The sequence below is a fragment of the Sceloporus undulatus genome, chromosome 1, assembly GCF_019175285.1.
Source record: "Sceloporus undulatus isolate JIND9_A2432 ecotype Alabama chromosome 1, SceUnd_v1.1, whole genome shotgun sequence".
NCBI classification, from domain to species: domain Eukaryota; kingdom Metazoa; phylum Chordata; class Lepidosauria; order Squamata; family Phrynosomatidae; genus Sceloporus; species Sceloporus undulatus.
In genome coordinates, this window is record NC_056522.1 from 168,906,825 (window position 1) to 168,931,503 (window position 24,679).

At 39.6% G+C, this 24,679-nt stretch overlaps 1 protein-coding gene across 27 annotated transcripts in view; it reads left to right on the plus strand.

The window, feature by feature from the left end:
* PCBP3 (poly(rC) binding protein 3) overlaps positions 1-24,679 on the plus strand; it is a 96,290-nt gene that overhangs the window by 28,758 nt on the left and 42,853 nt on the right. For 10 of the 27 annotated variants that reach the window (XM_042445705.1, XM_042445706.1, XM_042445687.1 and 7 more), the window contains exons 2-8: positions 7,259-7,403; positions 8,881-8,904; positions 10,791-10,823; positions 11,342-11,458; positions 12,454-12,585; positions 16,816-16,965; positions 20,885-21,028. In XM_042445705.1, the coding sequence (XP_042301639.1) occupies positions 7,332-7,403; positions 8,881-8,904; positions 10,791-10,823; positions 11,342-11,458; positions 12,454-12,585; positions 16,816-16,965; positions 20,885-21,028 (672 nt within the window). In that variant the 5' untranslated portion in view covers positions 7,259-7,331. Of the gene's footprint in view, positions 1-6,574; positions 6,616-7,258; positions 7,404-8,880; positions 8,905-10,790; positions 10,824-11,341; positions 11,459-12,453; positions 12,586-16,815; positions 16,966-20,884; positions 21,029-24,679 lie in introns of those variants that run through there. The other 17 variants (XM_042445689.1, XM_042445690.1, XM_042445695.1 and 14 more) reach the window with 7 other exon arrangements.

The window sequence follows — 24,679 nt, forward strand, 5'->3', positions numbered from 1 at the left end:
AGCATGATCATATAAGACAAATACCAAGGTGTTGTGGGACAGATTGTTTAATACCTGTTGCACATGATACATTTAGGAGAAGTTCTTAGTTTGCATTGTTTGTGTTATTGCTTTTGATTGCATTGTTCTGCAGTATGTTTTTGGTGGGTCAAATGTAAGGAAATGCATCTTGCTTGCCCTAAAATAATAGTAATTATTTTATCCTTGAGGGAAAGTGACTGTGTCATTTTGAAATTCATGATAAAGAGGGCTGAGAAAATCTACCAAAGTTGAATAATAATAATAGTAATTATTTTATAAGCTATTGCAGAGACATAGTGATTTCAGCCACAGATATCTCTGGTGAAGAGGTCTATATAACTCAAACCTGTTCAAAGTCATTTCTGTGAAAAGATTCTAGCTGGAACAACAAAGTGCAACTGTAGGAACAAGAGAGAGAAACTGAGTTTATTAATAGTAATGATTGAGAACAGAGCCCACCAGGAATTTGAAAATGTGTGTAGTTTAATTAGACAGTGTTAATGCTTACTGCTTAATTCTGACAATGAACATTTCTGGACTGGAACTATATGTACCAAACAAATGGTTGTTGAGTTTCCACTACTGAAGCCTGAGATTCTGAACTTGGTTCCTACTGGACTTAACAGCGATTGTATTTACTCTTCTCACCAGTCGTCTGAGAAATTCCAGGGTGCTGAAAGTGACTGCAGATGTTGTTTCAGAGTTGTTGCTACAATCCTGGAGAAATCTTGAGAGACAGGTGTGCTGCCAGAAGACCTGAGATGAGAAACTGTTGTTATCATCTTCATAACTGGGCAGAAAGAAGGATCTAGGAAACTACAGACCATTCATTTTGACATCCATATCAGTCAAAACCCAGAACACATTACTTTCAGAACAAATTGCAGTCAACATATAGAAAGTAATACACAGATTACCAGGAGCCAGCCTGGTTTTGTCAAGAATAAATCATGACAGACCAACTTGGTCCCTTTTGTTTTAACCGAATTCCTGATCCAGAGGTTCATGGCAATACTGTGGATATATTATATTTCTGCAAAGCATTTCCCATTATATACTTGCTGACAACATGATAAAATGTTGGTTGGCCATTTCAACCGTTATGGATGAGCATCCATGCTCATTGATTGCTTCTTAATGGCTCTGTTTCTCTGGAAGACCACAACAGGAATGCCACAAGGCTGAGACTTAAGGCCTATGTTGTTCAGCATTTTAATAAATGACCTGGATGTGGATGTAAAGGAGATGCTTATCCTGTTTACAGATAATATGAGTCTAGAAAGGATACCTAGTGCCACAAGATGACAGAATCAATATCAGAAAGTATCTAGTCAGGCTGAAACATAAATCCCAAACTAGGGAAATAAGATTCAAGAGATAAAAGTAAAGATCCAAGGACAGGAGCAGGTTGTCTGATTTGACAGCACTACACATAAAAGGACATACATGTCTTTAAAAGCCAAGGGCCGATTATGAGCTGGTAGTGTGATTCAGCTATTAAAACCTGGGCTTTAATAAAGGAAGTATTGTGCCTAAGTTGCTGGGAGTAATGTTTCTGTTCTATTCTACATTAGTAAATCTGTGTAGAATGTTTAAGGATGACATTGGTAATACAGAGGACATTCAGAGAAAAAAACTATCAAGATGGCGAGTGCTCTGGAAACTAAGTGCTATAAAGCTTGTTGAAAGAGCTGGGTACATTCCGCCTGGAGAAGAGAAGATGTAAAAGGAGACATGATACCGGTCTTCAAGTATCTAAAGCGCTATCATACAATTGATGGAAGAGATAAGCCCCCTGTGGCTCTAAAAGACAGCAGTACAACCAGTAAAATCACAGGGTTCAAAATGTAGGGAAAGAGATTCAGCAAAATGTCAGAGCAGTTTGGCAATGGTGTAGACTTCATAGATAGTGAACTTTCCTCTGCTGGGTGTATTTAATCAAGGACTTGACAGCCATCTCTCAAGGATCCTAGAATCCCAGTTTTGGCCAAAAGGTGGAATAAATGTGAACCACTAATAATACTAATCATCATCATCATCCTAAGCAAGGAAGACAATCACACTGGCTTCTAATCAGATCTCAAAATGGTTCTCTTTAAGCTTGACCATAATTCAGGTAGAAGCAATACAAAATATAAAAAATGGACTAATGTCTGCTTATGTGATCTCTTTTTAGACCCTACCATCCCCACCCACCCCAGGATGCACGCAGCCCAACCTTCAGCATTTCCAAATGAATGCACAAAGTCATTTCATTATTTCTTTGAAAAACAAGTACAAGACAAAGGGATGTATGAAGTCTAAAAGCTTCAGAGGGCTCACTTACGGCATAAAATGCATGCTATTATTAGGATACTTCCAAATAGCATGTTTCTAGAAAAATGTATTTGGGCTTTTATGTACATCTCTATATGTTGAAGGGCACACATTTTACACAAAGTAAAAAAAAAAACCCACCCAAAACCTTTTCTGTATTGTGTCCCATGTTTTCACAGAGCTTCCGAACAAAATGCTTACCTTTTCACCAGTATGGTTAAGAAAAGACTAATGTAGCTTCCCTGCACACTGAAGCATGAAGCATGTATAATTTAATAACGCTGATAAATCTTAGAGCCAGGAGCATTTGGCTAACACATGACCCACTTTTTCAATCAATTGGAAACATTTACATAACTGCTTGATTCTCAGTCTTTACATTTGCTAGATAGAGGAAAATGCAGAGCCCAGTTGAGCAGCTCCTTGAACTGGACACACCTCAGTTAAATTTCTCCATTAATGACATGGATAAATTCCTCCATTAAAGTCCTGCAACAGCAAACTCCTCTCTCACCTTCTCCATATATATCAGTGGGAAGAGTCTGAAATCAGAATCACTGATCAGTGCACACTGGATCCTTGAAAACAAGATATGGAATTGGAAACAACAAACCCTTCCTCTTCTATATAAAGACTAAACATAGAAGCGCTTACTGCTTCATTGACTTATTAAAAAGGGAGAAATGGACACTTGTCTTCTGCCCTAGATTTATTGCAAGAGTAGGTGCTGTGTACCATATATACTTGACTGTACGTCGACCTCATGTGTAGGTCAAAGGCAGGTTTGAGGACAAAAAATTGGATTTAGATATGATTCATGGATAAGTCGAGAGTAAAACTTAACAGTATGTAACAAAGGATGCAAAGGATGAAGCAAAGGAAAACAGTGCCAGAAAAAATTACAAAATTCCAGCTGGCATAACTGTTTGTGCTCATACTAAAGGGTTCATGGATGAGAGACTATGAAGGGGGTGTGAGTGTTTCCAGAACAGATGACACTCTTACCTTTCACCAGGGGATGGTTACTTTTTTATATAAAAATTAAATTATAGTACAGTACTTACATTGACCTGCAGATAAGTCAGCTCAGGTTTAGGGAGTCAATTTTTTGACAATAATTTCTAGACTTATATATGAGTATATACAGTAATTCCCACAATGGATGCCCCTGTGCTTTTCTTTTCCAAATTCCTTCATGCCTCTGCTGTAACTGTCTTTCAACATTCTTTGCTGCCTGACACGCTGCCGCTTCTTTGCCTTTTTTCAGCCTTTGCATCCTGTGATTGCACTTAAAAAAATCAGTGTTTGTATTTGTGAGAATATATTATAAAGACCATGACCACCACCCCTTTATTCTGCAACTTACACTAGGATGGTAGACTTTGGCCTTGCAAGAGCTACTTTGCTTTTTACTTAACCTAGCTATGATCAGGTGCAGAATGGTGATTCTGAAAGGCAGAAGTGGGATTGCAAAACCAAGTTCCTCTAGCACATATCCAGCTCTGGGGCTGGTTTTCAGCACCAGAACAAGGGAGGAACAAGCAGGGATAACATCTGACAAGAAGACAAAGATAACATCTGACAAGAAGTGGAAATAGAGCTGGATCCTTAATTAGCTTACAAGGGCTGTTGCAGTTGCCAGATTGTGCTTACATTTGCCAGATTGTGCTTGCATTCCAGCTACTGTTCTAGTACATATGAAGTTACCTCAAAGCAGTTCAGATACTTTGCGTTTCTAGCTCAGTGCCAAGGAATACCAGGTGCTGTAGGCGATATTTCAGAGGATGGCAGTGGCAAACTACCTTTGAGTGTTTGTTGCCTAAGAAAACCCCATGAAATTCATGGGGTTGCCATAAGTCAACAAGTGACTTAACGGCATATATACACATGATGCCAATTCTGACTGGCAGTCGTTTTCCATTGTTCACTTACTATCAGAGCCTTTTAACACTAATTTTGCAGATTGTGCACCTAAACTAAAATAGCCTGTTGCCTTATTATGTGGACTTTTAAAGATTAGAAGCATAGAAACATTAGAAGGATTTTTTTTTTCTGATTTGTGACCCACCGTGCTCTGAGTCTTGTTCTTGTGCTGGAGAAAAACTCTTCCAGAGACTGGTGATTTCTCAGCAGGAATCAACAAAATTAATCACTGAAGCAAAGTTGGTAGAAGAGCCATTTTATAAATAATTTCTCCTAAAATAACTACCAATAAATTCATGCTTTAAAACATGTTGTTTTAAATGTTGCTTCTTGCCAGCTTTTTCACATGAAGCTACAATTTTTCAAAATGAAATCCTTACTAAAATTGATATTTAAACACACATTGCATCTCAGTGCTCATTTCTAAATTTATTTTCTTTCAAGATACAGATGCATATGTGCATTTCATGCATGTTTGAATTTCTTTCAGTCAGTCTCAAAACAAACACCTCTCAATTACCTTTCTAATAGAGCTCCCAGATCAAGCGCATCCCAGTCCTTAAGGTTTCAGGCCCCAAATGTGAGAGCCAAGGATATCCTCTATTATGTCATTAGGCATTACACATTAGGCATCCATTCATCTTGTTCAAAACATGTTCTATATCTGTTCAACTAATAGAACTCATGTACAAGTCAAAGGCAGATTTTGGGGCTCAAATTATGGATCTTGATATTAACAGTGGATAAATCGAGCCCTGGTGGCATAGCGATTAAATGTCAGTACTGCAGCCACTCACTCACAAAGCACAAGGCTGTGAGTTCAATCCCAGCCAGAGGCTCAGCGTCGACTCAGCCTGGCATCCTTCCAAGGTCGCTAAAAGGATTACCCAGGTTTTGGGGGGCATTTAGCTTACAGTTGTAAACCACTTAGAGATTGCTTAGTACAGTATGAAGCTGCATAAATGAAACTGCTATTGCTGCTATAAATCGAGGATAAAACTTAGGGCTATGTAACAAAGGATGTTAAGGAAGAGGCAAATGAAAACAATGCCAAAGAACACACAGAATTCCAGAAGGTATAACTTTTTGTGGCCACCCAAAGTGCTGGAAAGATAAAGAGGGAGGTACGGTGAATGATGGGTGTGCAATGTGTGGGGGAGGTGACCTGACACAGAGGGGATAAGAAAATGAACCCATGTCAACAAGGATGAAAAGGCAAAGCAAAGAAAATTGCACAGATGTTAGCAGTGATTATAGCCTTAGATTTTAACATGCTGGCCTGTGGGCAGAGTCACAGGGAAGCTTCCGTGACTCCCCCTCCCTCATTCCATAGCACCACGCACCATCCTTGACAGTATATGGTGTCATGGCGCGATCCTGGCACTTCATCTAGATGATGCAGTGCCAAAAGGGCATTACAAAGCCGCGCCACCACAGCTATGATGCATTTTAGAGGGCACAAAAAGGAGAGCTGCATTTTGTGGCTCCTTTTTTTGCCCTCCGGAAGCTGGATCAGGGCCGCAGCGTGTGGTGGCCGTGGCCCCAATCCAGCCAGTAAAAGGTGGTTGCATGCCGCCCCTTAGGGGCTGTTTGTACAGCCCCTAAGCTCTCACTTTTTGCCACTCTACTCAAAGAAAGAGATGGCTTCTTTTTTATATAAAGTACACTAGTTACACTGACCCATGGATAAGTTGACCTAGGTTTATTGGGTCAAATTTTTTACTGAAATTTCTAGACATATAAGTGAGTATATACAAAGATATAGCTGTGTTAGTCTGGGAAATCAGTATGTAGATAAAGGTCTTTGAATGCTCATGCTACCAAGATTTCTTTTTCAGTTAGTCTCAGAGGTGCTATGAGCGTAGACAGTAATGCAAATAATGAACAAGTCTAGCAAATTTGAAACTGTCTCTGGTTGAAAATTAAGTTTTCCAAACTCTGCACTAAATAGAAAGAAACACGCTTTTCCAAGCTCTATTTTAGAAAAGTAAGAAGTGATTTTAAGATTACATGGGAAAACTGTAGTCTAACCAACAAAAGTTGCCCAAATTCTCCCTTGAACACTAAAGTCAATAGCAGTTGTTCCAAAACAGCAAGGGGCCAAGAGCATAAATGTATGTCATTTTCAAAACATTAATCTCACTCTCACCACCCCCATTATGCTCAGGCTACTTCAACTCTCTGGCCAGTGGCATGGATAAGAGCAAAGGAAAGGAAGTACAGTCTCCACTGACATATTCTACCCTATGGTAGAAGACTAGTAATGAAAGCTGGGAGTGAAAGGAGGGCCACTGGGGGCATCTTGCCTAGGGGGCTCAACAACAACAACAACAACAAACAGGAAACAATTTTGTGGTAATAATTACTTCCATCTGATTTTGGAGAGAGGAGGATTAGGGAACACTCTTTAAAAATGCATTTGGCATAATTTTTTTCCATGACTGCATCTTGGAAATATCTAATTTTAATATAGCAGACAAACAAGATGATAGCTTAGAAAGAAATCTCTTCATGGTGTCTGGTTTTGATGGGAATACAGAGAAATACTTATTCATGTTTAAAAGCTAGTAAAAGGAAGCTAGATTGCAATGTAAATTTACAGTCTGTAAAATGTTGCAAGGAACAAAATGTATTTGGTTTATTTTAAGTGCTGGCCTACTAGTGGAATTTGATTGCTTTTGCTATGCTCATATGTAAGTTGCCAAAGATTATCTATCCAAGTAAGATCATATGTCTGTCGTATGATTCAGAATCTGGGTAAAAGGAATTAGGGAACAGGGACACACAAAATATAAAGAAACTTAAAAGGAAATTATGTTAGAATAACTAGCAGTTTTGGCAATGTACTCGGACCAGAATTTTTATGGGAAGATCTTTTCATAGCTCACTAACTGTTTTACAACATGTCAAATGCTTTTATGTTTCTGTGTCTGAAGCCATTTTCAACTCTGTAAAGCAAGAAACCAAAGTAGTATTTGCTTGCTTGTCATTTTGACAGGTGATTCTCTCCCTTGGAGGTACTTCATTTCCTCTGGTCTTCGGTTGCCCTGCTGCTTACCATACCACAATAGATGATGGAATCTAAAGTCTCCGAAGGTGGCTTGAACGTGACTCTCACAATTCGGTTGTTGATGCATGGGAAGGTGAGCGGCGTGCACATGTTTATTTGAAATCACTTTTGATCTTGCCATGGCAATGAAGGCAATACTTGTTCATATATAAATGCAAATTGTATTCACATATCATTTCTCCAAGACAGATATATAAATCATTCAAAGCCATTTTTTTCATGAATCCTCTGGAAATTTTGATGACACCCAGGGACATCATTAGGGGGTGCAGACCCACTAGGGTGGGTCTCTCAGAAGACATCTGATTCCCAAAATGAATATTTCTCAAGAGTGTTCTACCCAGTAGATATATTTGAATTCTTCTCCTTTATCTGTATATACCGTATTTTCTGGCGTATAAGATGACTGAGCGTATAAGACGACCCCCTACTTTTCCAGTTAAAATATAGAGTTTGGGATATACTCACCATATAAGACTACCCCTCTTCCAACGCACACCAAATAAAAATTAAAAAAAACATCAGATTTGATTTCAATATGGTAATTTTAATTCAAATGCTTATGACATGCAGGTACTTAGCAGGAAACCTTGTTGTATACAAAGCCTGCTTGGACTGGTCAGCTCTCCCTACCTGCCCAGCCCTCCCTGTCTCCAAGACTATCAGAGTGGTAGCTGCTTTCATACAATCGCCGCATACGGCAGGGATGCATCTGCGGCCGTTTTTAAGCTCCCCCCACTATATGCGGTGACCACAGACTCTCCAGTCTGGCGCAGGAGTTTCAGCACCTGCCCTATAAGACCCGCCGTATAAGACGACCCCGACTTTTGAGAAGATTTTCCTGGGTTAAAAAGTAGTTTTATATGCCAGAAAATACAGTATCTCCTCCAGCTCCCTCTCACTACATATTTGTGACATTGTTATTTAGTTTCTAAGATACTTGCCCATGCTACTGTAAATTAGAGATGCAGGGATCTGACAATTTAGAGTGCTAAAAAAATTAGTTGAGTCATTTGAAGTTCTGAATAAAGGTTTCTACAAGAAAAGTGTTTGCTTGATTGAAGTTCAGAATTGATCCTCCCATCATCAACAGTGTTGGGTGCAGTTTTGAGTCCATTGCTGTATACAGGGTTTGGAGTCATGTAACCCTATAAAAGATGCATGCATGTTTGGAAGAAAAACTCCTTGATTGATGTGCTCAGCAGTATGTAAGTTACAAGCTTCTGCCTATTTTAGAACATTCTGATGTCAAGGACCACAGTGATTCACTCTTTAATATGGCATTTCATTAACATACAGTAGAACTTCAACTTTCAAGAAATAAAAAGGATCACAATTTCTTGTTCTACTGAGCATCTTGATTTATACTACCAGGGCACAAGCATTCTATGATACTCACTTTCAAGGAACAGAAAGTAGTAATGGAACTTTTTCCCCCCCTCTATGTGGCCAAGAGGCAAAGATAGTTTAGTTTAGTAAGCTAAGAATACAGTCAGCATTGTGAATACCATATTTTGCTAATGAGTAATACTATTTCTCTTTTAAAACAGGAAGTTGGAAGCATCATTGGGAAGGTAATTTCTTAAATTATGCCTTTAAATATTGTAGATGGGCACAGCTATATCTGTGAGAGGGAATACATATGAGATCTATATGCTCCCTCCCTCTTCTCATTATTGAATCTTGAATAACCACAAATCACCTGGTCTGTTTTGCACAGTGCAATGGAAAACCTACCCAACCTAAGTAGCAACATTATCAGTGCTACACTGAACTCCGTTATGCCAATCTCTTCCTGAATATCCATATCCATAGAGGCAACGGATATACATCTCACTTCAAAAGTATTCGAACAGTGCTTCCAAAGTATTAGAGAGGCTATCGGGGGGGGGGGGGGGTTAGAAAAAAAATTCCCAATGTGCCAGGGACCAGCAGTAAATCTGTCCCCATTGGGTACAATTGTTTCTTTCTTTCCTGGAAGCTGTCTAGGAATAGGCAGGCAATGGCTCCAGGACCAGCACCAGTCCAGAGGCTACCACTTTCTGGAGCACTGTATTAGAAGACCAGATCACATATAAATCATTCTGACTAAATTTATCTTGTAAGAAAAAAAATCTTGTAAGAAAGACCTTTCATGTTGTAACTCTTAAACAAACACATTTCAAAATTAGTAGCGATAGTTTCAAGCCAGTTTCTGAAAATGGCCCCATGGAACAATAAAATAAGAATCTTGACATCTCATGGCAGGCTGGTGTGTGTAGCTTCTTCTCTCCTGGTTGGCTTCTGCCTTTATAGTCACCAACTAGACAGTTGACTTGTTTAGCATGAGGTCATGATTTGTCATTCATTTTACAAGCCAGGTTTGCAAACCCCTGGCTTATGAATGAAGGAGGGATGGGCAACTGTGGAAGACCTTGGGGGGCACACCACTCTATTGCACCCTTCCTGCAAAAGAAGTATATTTTATGCTTTGCCCCTCAATACCTCAAACATTATCTATGAGGTGTAGGATACATTTTTGCCACATTTTGGGCCCATATGAGCCCCCCCTTTTTAACAATCACAAAGTGGTCAAATGTCACTTCTTGCAACGGTAAGCTAATTGCCCCAAACTAGCTGGGTATTCATAGAATCGTAGAGTTGGAAAAGACCACAAGGGCCATCCAGTCCAACCCCCTGCCATGCAGAAACTCTCAATCAAAGCATGCCTGATATATATATCAGCCCCGGAGGACCAAAACTGTGGCAAAAATGTCCCAATGTGCCCAGTGGGTTAGTCTTTCATCATTCTTGCTAAAATGGCAGTAATCAGTCAGGATCCCTAATCTGAATGATACACTAATATTCACTGTTGCTGGAACTGGAACCAGAGCATATTTAGAAAATTATTTTAACAAGTGCAACACAAGATGTATGTGTAAGGGTATGGATGCATAGTAGGTAGGGATAGGTTGCTTACATTAAATATGCATGTAAATATTTTCTGCTTTCTGTGCTGTAATGGTAACATCTGAAGGGATGCTGTATACTGATGTGCAATGTGGTGGGTTCTTCATTTACTTTGTGCTTGAAATGCGATTGCATCTGCTGGAGAAAGGGACTGAAATGACTGATTGATTGCTCTCTAGAAATATATTTATAAATAGCCCATATTTGCTGGGGAGAATCTACCTAGGATTTTAGGATTAAAACATTCAAGATGCATTTTAACATACCGGTATATAAGTTGCATATTAGAAAAAGTCTTCTTTATGGAAGTGAAATCCCCACAAATAATTTAGAACCAACAGTTAGAGTGTGTGTGTGTGGTGGTTTACCATTGTTTTTACTTCAACGGATAAGACCATCTTTACATTACATTCCTTTTGTAAGTAAGATAATGTAGACTACCTGGAGGCATTTCTGTACAGTTTTGCAAGTGTTAATGTATTAAAGCAGGCTTTTTAAAATCTCATTTCAGAAAGGAGAAACGGTGAAAAAGATGCGTGAGGAGGTGAGCATCCAGTACTTCATAATGATTCTGCAAAGAAATATAAAAACAAATAGGATGATTCCCAGATGTCATTAAAAACAGAGGCGGGGAGCAGGGAGGGTGTGTGTATTTCTTTACATGAGTGGTAGTATTTATGCAGTCACATTTCACACAGCTCTCACAACAGAATGATGAAAGATGAATTGTATTTGCTTGTGAGAAAAGCACAGTGCAAAGTACTAAAGCCCAAGGATAATCAGCAATTTTACAGAATACAGAAACCATATTCTCTGTCTATGTATATGCAGGTTACACACACATGCATAAAGTCTGGGCAAAAAATTAGGGACAAGGCCAGTGGATACTGAGTAGTCCCAAAATTAAGTTGTCTACACATTCCAAAGTGAGATAACGGATTCTTTCTAATGGAACAAAACTAATATAGAGATTAATGTATTATTTCAGAAACCACTATAAATGTGTACTGGATGTAATTAGCATATGCTTTTGTATGACAATGTATGGTCTCTCTATTGTAGAGTGGAGCACGAATCAATATCTCAGAGGGAAATTGTCCAGAGAGAATCGTCACCATTACAGGCCCAACTGATGCCATCTTCAAAGCTTTTGCCATGATTGCTTACAAATTTGAGGAGGTAAGAAATGTGTTAATAATTGCAGTGGAAGATAATGGAATTGTTGACTGCAACTAATCAAATGACAGTTGAAAAACCGATAATAAAAAACATGAAATCTATGAAAGTGAATTTGACAAGGATAAATTTTCCTTGATTTTAAAATGCATTTTAAATTTTCATATTGCCCAGAGGAAAGAACAAACGAGAAAAAAGCACATAAGAGACTTGAAGCAATGACATGTATTATTTCAGTAATTAGTTCCCATAGCACTATGAGTGGAAAGCCCTGGTGAAGTAATGATTAGACTTTAGACCAGTTGTCTAAAAAAATTATACCTCACATATGCCATCTCCCATCCTAGCATCTTCTTCACTTGGAAACATGAGGAGAAATGTTTCATGTTGTGAACCACCTTGGGTCCTGCTATGGGACAAAGATGGCATATAAAATAAATAAATAATCTTTTACAAACACATAGCCTGTCTTTGACTTTGTTCCCAAATCTCTGCATTACCCACAATACCTCATAAGGATCCAGAATTGTCTCTGACCAAAATCATTGTTGCACTTCAACTGAATCCTGAATTTCATTGAATCAGTCCAATAAAGATCAGGATTTATATGAAATGAATGCATACCAGTTTTGAACACTCTTTGACATGCAGGTATCTATATAAAATACCATTGCGGCAAAGGAAGTAGCCTTCATTATAGTACTCTGATTCTATAAAAGTGTGCTGAATGTGTCAGTGGTCAAAATCTACCTTCATATTTAACCACCAATCTTCCTCATTCTTTAAACTGTGGTCCTAGAAATTTTTGAGAGCAACATTGTGTGTGTGTGTGTGTGTGTGTGTAGGCATGGGCCAATGTTCACATTTTTACCACCAACTAATGCAGGAGAAGGATAATTCTCTTTGTCATCTCATCCAAAATCATAGGACATAAAAAAATTCCTGTCTAATTTGCAATAAAATAGCATTTGTATCTATGGGTGTCTTCCTTTGTTTAGGATATAATCAACTCTATGAGCAACAGCACAGCTACTAGTAAGCCACCTGTAACACTAAGGTTGGTTGTGCCAGCTAGCCAGTGTGGATCACTGATTGGCAAAGGAGGCTCCAAGATTAAGGAAATCAGGGAGGTAAGCCTGGGGTTTTTGTACAAATATTTACCAACTGTCCATAACTGAAGATTTCAAAGCAGTATATACCGATATATTTTTTAAAAGATCCAATACAAAGTAATATAGAAACTATGTAATACAATATCTATAAAATGAATGGTAAAGCTGAACTAAACTAGAAATTGTTTTTAAAAATAGGTATGCATCAACAAAAAGTAAAGTGGGGGGAAAGAAAAAAAACATTCATTGTATGTCTAATCTCAGAGGAAAGAGTGCGTCATGTAGTGGACACCTCTATGCTAAATTCTCTGCTCTGAATAATGGTGGAGTGGATCTCAGGCACAGGTAGCCTCTCCTGTTGAACCCAAAGGCTAAATTCCTTCAGCAGAAGTCATTCATACAACAGTATGTTAGAAGCTACAGGTAGTCTATTTATTCCCAAGGACAATGCTCTGGCACAATTCAGCCTCACTTTTTAGCTGTCATCTAGTCCACCATTGTTTTCAAGGCAGTGATCCACAACTTGCCTGGCCTTAGCTGATTCAGATGTGATGAACAAAAATAAAGGATCCAGATTTCAACAACATACTGGTGACAATTTGCTCCGGATCTCCAAGTGGCCATTCCCAGTTGTTTCACATAGATGTTAAACAGCATTGGAGACTAGATAAGTATGTACTTTGTGGCACTCAGTAGCATAACCACTGGGACAGATGGGAAGGAAAAGAAAATGTCTTCCAGTTCTCCCATTCTCTGGAACTTGTGCATGTATAGATCTGGTTTCATCTCTATATCACACAGTACTATATCAAGTCAAACATCAACTTGTGGCAACCCCATTAATTTCATAGGATTTTTGTAACAAGGAATAGTCAGAGATGATTTTGCCAGTTCCTTCCCCTGAAATATAGCCTACAGAACCTGGTATCCATTGACAATTTCCTATCAGGTCTGAACCCAGATTGAAATGGTTCTGTATAAGCAGAACCAAAAGTGTTCCCCATGCAAGCAGTAACCAGGATGAGCCTGCTTAGTTTCCAAGATCAAAAAGGATCTGTTGCCTTTAGGGTATTTAGGTCCTCTCTGGAACCTACCTTGTAGGAATTAGTGGACACACTAAAGTTCAGTATCTCCATCCCAACATATTGCACCAATGCAAAAGAATCCTATGGGTAACAATAGCAAAAGCCACCAATGTGTCAAGTAAGAACAATAGGATTATACTCCTCCTGTCCCTCTCTTGATAACTGATTCAGTTGCAAAACTAGTAGGTTTATCACACTGCACTCTGAGGAATGGGAACGGAACAGAACAGGGGGGAAATGTGTGTTATTACATGGGAGAACACCACTTATGCTTCTGGGAGTCCCCAATCTGTTCCCCAACCATTCCATAGCAGTCAATTTTGAAGAATGATTCTGAACAGTCCTTCAAAATTGGCTGCTGTGGAATGGTTGGGGAATAGATTGGGGACTCCCAGCGGCATTGGTGGCATTCTCCCGTGTGATAACACACATTTTTGTTCCATTCCATTCCATTCCCATTCTCCAAGTACTGTGTGATATAGATCTGAAACCAGATTGAAATGGTTCTGTATAGTCAGAACCAAAAGTATCTGCAACAGATCTCTCACAACCCTTCCCTCAAAGGAGCATATTTGTGACCAGGAACTTGTTGTCAAGAATCACAAGCTCCAGGATAGGTTTTGTTAAGACTGACTGCCTCACTGCTTCTTTAAGGGTAGCAGACACCACTCCCTCCCCATGCTTTCTTATTTTGCAAAGGACGGTTTTCTAGGAAGAATGATGGAGAGACTATTTTTCTGGTTGGTAGAATCTCATGTAGCAAACTTTGTCAAAGTAAGAGCCAGAGCCATGTTCTGCTGACAGATTAAACTAGAGCACTATTTCAGAGAAAATGGTCTTGACACAAGCCTTTGGCTTCAGACCACAAACTTTATGTTCACTGATCCTATCTGTCATGTTCAGCCCAGCAGCATAAACCCATGGTGGCAACAAAGCAGACATTTTAAAGAAGTTTTGATTGGGTGTCCATTCTCTCATTCAGAAAGTTCATGAGCAGATTCTTTTCCACTACATGGCATCTTGACATTCAGACTGGACTGAAAGTGATTTTTTTTAAAGGAGGGAAGTCAATACAGACTTACATGTGCATTTTACAGACATCAATATCCTAACAAGATTTATTATTTGGCCCATGTGCACTACTTGAATTAAATTACTTCAAATCAAGAATTGAAAATACAGTCACCCCTCCATATTTGCAGGGGTTAGGGGTACAGGACCCCTGTGAAAATGGAAATACCATGAATGTCCCCAAGTGTAATAGAGAGATCAATAGAGTGGAAAGTGGTTTAAATCCGGATGTCTCTTTTGGAAGGACGAGAAATTGAGACAAGCTTGGGAGAAACAGGAATGAGGGGAGGAGATCTATGGGCTGGAAAGCAGTTTAAAACCTGGCTGGCTTTTTTGAAAGGATAAGAGATTGCAAAGTAGTGGACTAGGACACAAAAGGAGTGGAGTGAGTGATCAATAGTGGGGAAAGCATTTGAAAATCTGCCTGGCTCTTTTGGCAGGAGGGGAGATGGTAAGGTGGTGGTTGGAAAGAACAGTAGTGGAGTGAGAGATTGATAGGGTGGAAAGTGGATTAAAACCTGGCTTGCTTTTTCAGAAAGATGAGAGATTGAGAGGAGGTGGATTGAGAAGAACAGGAGTGGGGTGGGAAATCTATGGGCTAGAAAGTGGGTTGAAACCTGGCTGACTCTTTTGGAAGATTAGAAATTGAGAGGTGGTGGATTGGGACAAACAGGAGGGGAGTGAGGCATTTATAGGGTGGATAGTGCTTGAAGACCTGGCTGGCTCTTTTGGCAGCCGCAGGATGGGAAATTGAGAGGAGGTGGATTGGGACAAACAGGCATGGGGCGAGGGGATCGATGTGTTGGGGTTTAAAATCTGGCATGCTGGTAGCCAGTTGGAAAATGGAATGTTGACAGGAGTCTGTACCATGCATGTTTGGGGGCCTAGGAATATTCACTTTTTTTTTCACTTTGCTGAGGGTCTTGCACCCTTAACCCCCATGAATGTGGAGGGGTGACTGTGTTTGGAGAGTATTTTTATTCATGGTTTGTGTTAAATTGCAGGAGACATTGAAAAGGGCAGCAATCATGCAATTTACTGATTAAATTGCTCATGTTCATTTGTCTCCATTGGCAGTTCAAAGGCCAGGACTGGATGCCCATTTGGATGCACAATGATTACTTTTTAAATGCCTTGAACAAAGGACAGTATCTAGGAAAAGTTCAAGTGAGCATCTTGCTCCAGCAAAGTCTGAAACTCGAGTAAGATTTCTCATAACCTTGGACCAAGACCACCCTTTTCAGAGCCCACCCTTGCTTACACAATGGCAACACCTAAAATGGACTTTGGCTTGAAACCTAGCACTTTGTCTTTCCAGCAACTCATGTTGGGCATACTGCTGGTGTGGAAGCACTGTTGCTCTTGGAGAGGGTGGGTTGTACCTATGCTGGAGCTAGGCACCGGGGCTACTAGGGTTCATCTAGGCTCATGGATCTCAAGCAGAGAGGTTTGGGGTTCAGGAGTTCAGGGGTCTCAGGTTCTCCAGTGGTGCTGGGGCCAAGAGTCTTCCATGCTGGCATTTTGATTGCTGAGTATCTGTGATCCAGATACTATGGCACTCCTACAGTCATGACATTATCAAAATTAGCTTAAATGCAAATACCCTTTGACTTAAATTATTTGCTTTTCAAGTCTCTTTCAATAGTCTGTATGGAACTTGATTCAGTTTGATGGCTAAAAAGGCAATACAGAAAACACAGAATAAAATAAACAAAAACCAAAGCATTTTTTAAAATGTTTTGATTGAAATAGGTAGATTATTACAGGCATGGTTTCTTCTATGTGTTTTACAGCAAAGCTATGGAGCTGCAAAGCCAGTTAATAATCATAATTAATGGTTGAAGAGCAACCAAAAAAAATCACATCCAATTATTGCATCAAATGTTTTCTATATTATGAAATTACAATTGCTGACTGTATTTCTGTGACAGATATTTTGCAAGTAGGTGTAAATTAATCAGTGAATGGAAAGGTGGATTTTGCTTCTTTGTACATTATCTTCTAGTTTCTTGTTATCAACCTAGGACTCATTAAGTATTTTTCTGTATTTATTTGTTGTTTTATTCTCTTTATTTCTTGCTCCTTATCCCAGTCAACAGGTGCTCAGGTGCAAGTAGCGGGGGACATGCTGCCCAACTCCACAGAGAGGGCAGTCACCATCTCAGGGACCCCCGATGCCATTATCCAATGTGTCAAACAGATCTGTGTGGTGATGCTGGAGGTACAGTCTGTAACAATGGGGGTAAAGTATACAGGAAAAAATAACCAACTCTTCAGTCTCAGACAATCTGCATTTCTTGTCATTAAGAACTAGATCATTGTTTGGTATTGTCATAAATTCTTGTCTACTAAATGTTTAATGAGTCACAGCTTTATATGGCTAAAAAGGCAATATAGAAAACACAGGATAAAATAAATAAAACCAGAGCTTTTAAAATGCTTTGACTGAAACAGGTAGATTGTAACAAAACTGCCGCTTTGCTATAAAACATATAGAAGAAACCATGCTTGTAACAGTCATGGTTTCTTCTATATGTTTTATAGCAAAGCGGCAGTTTTGTGGCCCTCAAAGCCCCTCATCAGTCCCACAAATAACCCCACCCCAAATTCTCCAAGAATTGAGTTCAATTTTTGGATCATTCCTCCCCCCCCCAAAAAAAGCCTCCCTTGCATGAAAACAAATGAAAATATTTCAACCTCAGCTCACAAGCATTACAAAACACTGTACTTCTCAGTAACCCCAACTCTTCAATAACTGAATTTGATGTTTTACTACCTCAAATATCTTCTTGATGTTTCTGTCCCCACTTTGAGAGGGTCTACAGAGGAAAACAGAAGTATTTGGTTTTACTGTGCACACTGTGGAGAAATAGGGAGAACGGACTGGCTATAGCACCAACTCAGTTTTCCACCTTGCTTTAGGGTTTGTTAGGTTTTTTTGGATGACACAAATCATACAGTGGGCTCCAAGAAGACTCGAAGTAATATAGCAAGCAACATACTAAAGATATGGAGAGATATTGTTTATCTCAGGGCAATGCCTAATAATAAAGAGTTACTACATAAAATGTATACAAAGTGAAGTGCATTGAATAATTATATACTGACTGTGTAAAAGATACAGTAGAGCTTGCCTATGGTTCTTTAATGTGAAGCCATTATATCCTTCAGAAGCCCTAACTAACATAGCAGCAAGCAGCAATGGACTAATGAATTTGTCTGATCCGTTATTCTAATTAATTTAAACTTCCTATAGTACATCTTCTTGAGACCTAAAAGATAGTTCAAACATCAGACCTGTTCATATTCTGTTATTACTACTTTATGCTTTTGAAGGAAGTATGAGCTCTTTTTTCTAAAACAATGAAAAGGCCTTTCAAATGCATTGTTTGATTTTGCATGGCCTCTGTGCGTATGAGTGTGTGTACATGCCTGCATGTTGACACAAAAACTAGAAGCAAGAATTAGCACGGAGAATGTGAAATTATGTTTGGGGTTTGTCTGATATTTACAAGAAGGATGCTGAAGGAAAAGTGCACAAATCCCATTGAAACCAACATTCAGTTGCCCTGGTACTAAAAACAAGCAGTTTCTTGTTGTTCTTTTACTATAGATTCACTAACTAGAGCCAGAACATTTAAGAAACTTTTCAGCCAGGAAATTGTTTAGACTCATCTTCATAATATTCATGTTTTCATAAAAACATGAGGAAGTTTAGGCCAGAAGATATTTTGCCTTGCTTTGTGATACTCCCATAGGCCCTGATCTCTTGCCAGCCCTCCCCGACCCCCACTATTCATTCCAGAACTCCATCTTCCATGCACTTCACTGTCATGAACCCTAATGGTTAATTTAACTGTCACTATACTGTTCTACACCAGCAATGGTGGTGTTACCAAAACAGATCAATTCCATGTATTTCCTCGCATAAAAGTCAAGTACTGTGGCCTGTAGAATTTGCCTTACAAACATGCTTTATAGTAATAGTTGTTTAAAATTTGGAGGCCACAGATAATCTGATGAAAGCTATGTAACTCCCCCCCCCCAATACACACAGAGAAAAATATAAATAAATTCATACGTACAGAATTTTGTGTACCATTGGAAACCGATTTCCTTCACATGAGCTATTACAACAAACATTTTAGAAGGCTAAAGCAATAGGAAGTAAATCAAATAGTTATCGTTTTTGCATCCTGGTATGTGGATTTCTGAAGCACACAACAGGCAACCTAAGGGTCTGCAGTCTCCAGTTTGTTTGTTTTTTCAGCAGCTTAATTTAGGGCCAGTACACACAGCCATAAAGTGGCCCGCTCCTGGTAATACTAGGTTTAGGGAGCACGCACCAACTGGATGCTCCCTAACCCTAGTAAGTGTGTGGGGGGGTGGTGCCATGATTGCATGGCCCCACCCACACATCGCACGTGTCAGTGACGTCAGTGCTGCGCCACATCCTAATGGTGCGGCATAGCTGTGACATCACCGTGCTGTCCTATGGCGCTTGTGGCATCGCAGCTGCGCAGCAAACTGGAGATACTTACACATGCTCCTTTTTTGCTGTGCAGCAGCACTGCAACATTTGGTTGCTGCAGTAATGCTGCACAGCAATGAGAGATGGCTCCAACCCGCCTTTTGCAGGCGGCATGTACCGTGCCTTAGTTAGGAAAATATTTTTGTTCTTGCTATTATTAAACTTTGAGAATTGGAAAACCTTGCTGCAAATCAACCAGATATCTATCAGCCCTCCTGATCCACTTTGCACATGAAGGCAGAACAGTTCAAGCTGCTAGACCAGGAGTGGGGGTGGGGGACTACACATAAAGCATCAGATAAAGGGGCTAGTGATTCTGAGAACACATAAATCTTTACCCAAAACAAACGGAGCATTACACTTTAAAAAAAAAATTCTGGTGGCTTTTTATTTAAAATTTTCCCATATATTTAATCATGTTGTGACCTGTTTTGAGTTCTGTTTCTGGGAGAAGTGCTGGATAAAAGTCTTGCAAAAAAAAATCAATCTGGAATAATATCCTAGTTTGGTACATACAGTAATGTGTATGATAGTTACTGATGATTAATTTTCGCATGCCTTCAAGTTGTTTCCGATTTATGGTGAACCTAAGGTGGGGTTTTCTGGGGCTGAGTGTGTGTGACTCACCTTGGGCCAGCCAATGGGTTTCCGTGGCTAAGCAGAGAATTATACCATGATCTCCAGAGTCATAGTTCAACACTCAGACTGCTACAGTATTCTGGTTCTCTTTGATGATTACTACCTAATGATAAATAATCTATATAATGGGGAGGTATGGAGTCATGGTTTATAACAGTTATAAATGTGCTGGAAAATGCTAAAAAAAACATGTTGATCTGAGAGTTTTTTGTGAAAGAAATGCATGGCGCCATGTGACAGGCAGGCTGTAAGTCAGTTAATGCCTTGTAGGTTGAACTGTGGTGGAAGACTACAGGGAGGTGAGTTATGGTCTTTGCTCCCGCAAGGGTCATCCCATTAGGAGATAGGCAGCATTTGCTGAAGCCTCTAACCTTTGGGAGGAAGGGATTCAAACCATGTGCTTAGCTGTGGCTCTGGAATGTTGAGGAAGAGAAGGCAGTATGATTGGGAAATGCCAAGTCTGTGTCTTAATAGACAGAGTGGGTTTTTCAGGTGGGCATATCAAGCTGATCATGTTTAGGCTAAGCTATGAAGCTGAGCAGAGCTCAGAAGATTTCAAAATAAAACCTTCACAGACAAAAAATAATAAAGTACAGCAAACGGGACTGGTATAAGCTGAGAGCATTAACTGTGTTCCAGAAGGCCATGGTTTGTTTTGAATTGACTAGATGACCCTATCACAATATGACAGTGAGACGAATGACCATACCAGGTTATTATAAGGATTACTGGGACGGGGCATGGCAGTGCTTAAATAGCACTAATCAAATATGAATTGCAAAGTCCTTTGTGTCTGTTTTGTTATTATTTAGCTTTTCCTTTTTTCCTCTCTAGAAATGAAATGAAATCTGTTGTAGTTTCATTGCTGGTATCATAAATTAACACACAGTGTGCTTTGAACTTTCAGTTGCTCTCTAACTCTCTTTTTTTGCTAACATTTCAGGAAATGTGGTCTAATGTTCTCTCTCCCTCTCCTTGTCCCTTTTCCTAGTCCCCACCAAAAGGTGCCACCATTCCCTATCGCCCAAAGCCCGCCTCCACCCCTGTCATTTTTGCAGGTGGTCAGGTAAGAGCCGACCCGCTTGCGGCCTCCACTGCCAACCTCAGCCTTTTACTGCAGCACCAGCCGCTGCCCGTTAGTGCACTCAGGTTTTCTCGCCTTTTCACTTGCATGGTGTCATCCCATTCATGTTGGGCCAAAGCAAATAGACTCAAAGCTCTTTTTCTTTTTCTTTTCCTGAAATGCTAAATACATGGTGTAACTGATCCTTCCAGTAGTTGAGCCACCTAAAAGCCATTTATCATAGCTCAAACCAGGGGTCTTGTTCCGACAATAATGAAGCCGATCTTTTCCCTCAACCACAATGGAAGAAAGAATATACTTTCCAGTTAGGACCCTGGTGTACACCAGGCATATAGCTACAAGGGTAGTTGGGGTGAGGGTATTGTCTGTCCGTAAGAATTTAACCCCCCCCCCATGATATTTTCCTCAGTCCCAAAATTCTAGCATTCCCTGTAAATGCTTTGTTTACATTTGTTTGGGAACGATGCCTGTCCCTTTTCTAAACTGTATTTCTAAATTCTTGAACAAAATTTTTAATTTACTGCAAAGTTAGAAATTTAGAGGCTGAAGAAAAATTTCATAGGGGCAGGATTCCTATGGAGAAAAATGCTCTAATGTTTCTCCCCCACCTAGCTTCACACCTGGAGCATACGTGTCCATATGGACATCCTTTCCAACCATGATATTGGAATATAGCATATATTTGGTGATGATCCAGTGACAAAGGACTAAGCAGCAAGACTGATCACTCAGTTACAACTATTTACTTATGATATTTATAAGTCAGCCTGCAACAAACATTCTTAGGAAAAAGTGTATATGCATTGAAGTTGATGCCTGCAACCTTATTCAAATATGGAAATCTTGGTGGCTATGGAAATGGGACAAGGATGTTGAATGCATGGGGAACAAAGGCCTGTTCTTGGTGCCAAAGCTTAGAGGACAGATATTGGCAGAAAGAATTGTCTGAACTATGCCCTTTCTGATATACGTACAGCTAGGTGCACCATCAGTAAAAGTGCAGTAAAAGTACCATAAAAGTGAGAGGCCGTATGGATGAAATAAAAAGTTTGAAAATTCTTCAGAGTTGATGTCCTATGATTCTGTTACATTCATCCTCTGAATTAAGTAGGGCAAAACTCCATTATGTTGGAGTTCCTTTCTCAAAAAACAGCCCTGAGTGGACCTGTTTTGAATTGGATTGGCTTTAGCCATGGGGGGAGGGAGGATCCAATTCACAAAAACTGTGCTTTTCCTCTTGCATACTGGAAGATTTGAATTTGAAAAATCATTGCTATGACAGTGGAGTACACTCTTTCCTTGTGCTGAGGCCCCAGTCCATATGATACTCATCCACTCTGGATTAGAAAATTAGTTTGGAGTTTCTAATTGGACTGATGTATAAATTAAGGAATTCTCACATAAGATTCAGTTTGGCTCTAGAAAACCACCACTTCAGTGTTGATTATTAGGTAATATTTCATCAGATGCCATGGCAATCAGCATAATTTAATGGATATGTTTCACACATCAGAACAAACATTAATTCATGGCTGAGATCAAGGAAACAGAGTGTAACTCTACACTTGCAGAGTTATGCAGTAATTATGCATTAGTGAAGTGCAACACTGCACAAAAGGATGTAAGAACAAATGTGACATGCAAGATTACAGAGCACAGTGCAATCTGCATATGCAAGGCACAATGGCACCACCTATGCACTGTCTCCACATGTTCAACTCTACTTCGGAATCCTTCAAATGAATTTAAACATGATACTATGGTCAAAAAAGTACAGACACAAGAAAACATACGTCTTTGTAAGTCACTAACAGGATGCCAGCCATCAGCTAAGAAAGGCAACACATGATACAAACCCATGACTCCACAGCAAGCTAAGACATAAGTGTCTGAAACATATTCTTACTAGGTGGCAAGTGGTACAAGTGGAAAGTAAATTGTTTATCTGGTCCAGTTTCAAATCCAAAAATCCTATTCTTCTGAGTTGCAAATTTGAGTCACACAGGAATGTGTGGATTCAGTCAGTCACACCACATTAAATATCAATTCTTCAGTTTTAATGAGAAGCTGGTATTTTACACATTTACTACATTACCTCTGCCATTACCACACATTTAAAATCTATGATGAAAACTAAAATTTTGGAGAACAAAATCTCATCTGGCCCTTAAAAATTGTTTATTGTTCTGAAATTTTTTTTCCCCGATCTGTATAGCATTTTCTCTTAAAGAGAAACCTAGAGAAAGAGCTTTGGGTTTAACTTTTGCTTTTTAAAAGGGAGAGTAAGACAGAAGGATAAAGTGTTTGTGTCTTCAACAAATGTGTTTTCAGGGGATGGAGGGAATGAGGGGTCCTTATGCACTGGGTTGTTTTGAAGGGAAAATGTATTGGCCCTGCTACTTTCGGCCGAGTTTGATAATATATTTCAAAATAATTAGTTACATTTACAGTTCCAAGGTCCCAAACAAAAGGGTTTATGGCCATAATCACTACAAAATTGTAAAAGTAAATCTTTGCCTTCCTCTTTCTCAAAAGTAACTAGAATAGGTAATTTTAGTTGTTGTTTTTTTTAAAAAAAAAACACATTTGAAGGTTACAAGCCACTGACCTGTAATAGAAGACACACTATCCTATTATTCACATTTTCAGTACCTCAACAACCACAACAGAGCATGAGGAAACAGTATAAGAAACAGTATGAGCCAGCATTTGAACCATGGATTAGTCCCCCTCCACCATTTAGCGACATCACATCGCCGTAACTATTTTAAAAAAGCCACTAAATCACACTGCTGAAAGAATAAAATTATTCCTTGTTAAGTGATGTAGTTATACCTCAGTTTTTGGGAAACAAACCAATTTCAAACAATTAGCTATTTGGAATTTAGGGGCTGTACAGACCACCCCTAAGGGGCGGCCAGCAGCCGGCTCTATCTGCATCAGATCGGGCCATGGCAACCACACGCTGTGGCCCCAATCTCTCCTTTCCATGGCACAAAAAGGAGCCACAAAAAATGGCTCCTTTTTGTACTCTGGAAAGGGCACCATAGCTGCCGGCGCTTGGCTTTTCCACGCTCCTTTTGCTCTGCGTAATGTAGATGCAGCATCAGAGGAGCGTCGTGACTCTGCGCACTGTGTGGAGTGGTGCGTAGTGTCACACTGGCCTGGGGATGGAGTCAAGCATGCATCATGTGGATGCCACGCCCCGACTCCATGCCCAGGCTGGCCTTAATGGCCAGTCTGTCAAGCCCTTAACTGCATCTAGGGCTGCATCTATACTGCAGAAATAATCCAGTCTGACACCACTTTAGCTGCCATGGCTCAATGCTATAGAATTTTGGGAATTGTAGTTTGTTGTGGCACAAGAACTCTCTGACAGAACAAGCTAAATGTCTCACAAAACTACAGTTTCCAGACTCCCATAGCATTGAGCCATGGCAGATAAAGTGGTGTCAAACTGAATTATTTCTGCAATGAGGATGCAACCTAAGTTTTAACTGTTACTACTGCTACTACCACCAGCAGCAACAGCAGCAGCAGATACTATCCTGTTTGCCAAGGCTAAAATTACTGATAAAAGTCAGCATAAAATAGAACTGTAAATATTAACAAATGAGGAAAAACTATTTAATATGACTATCCAGCAACCATCAGAAACAAAACCAGACCAGGACAAAAATAAAGAGAGGTTCAGCAATTTTC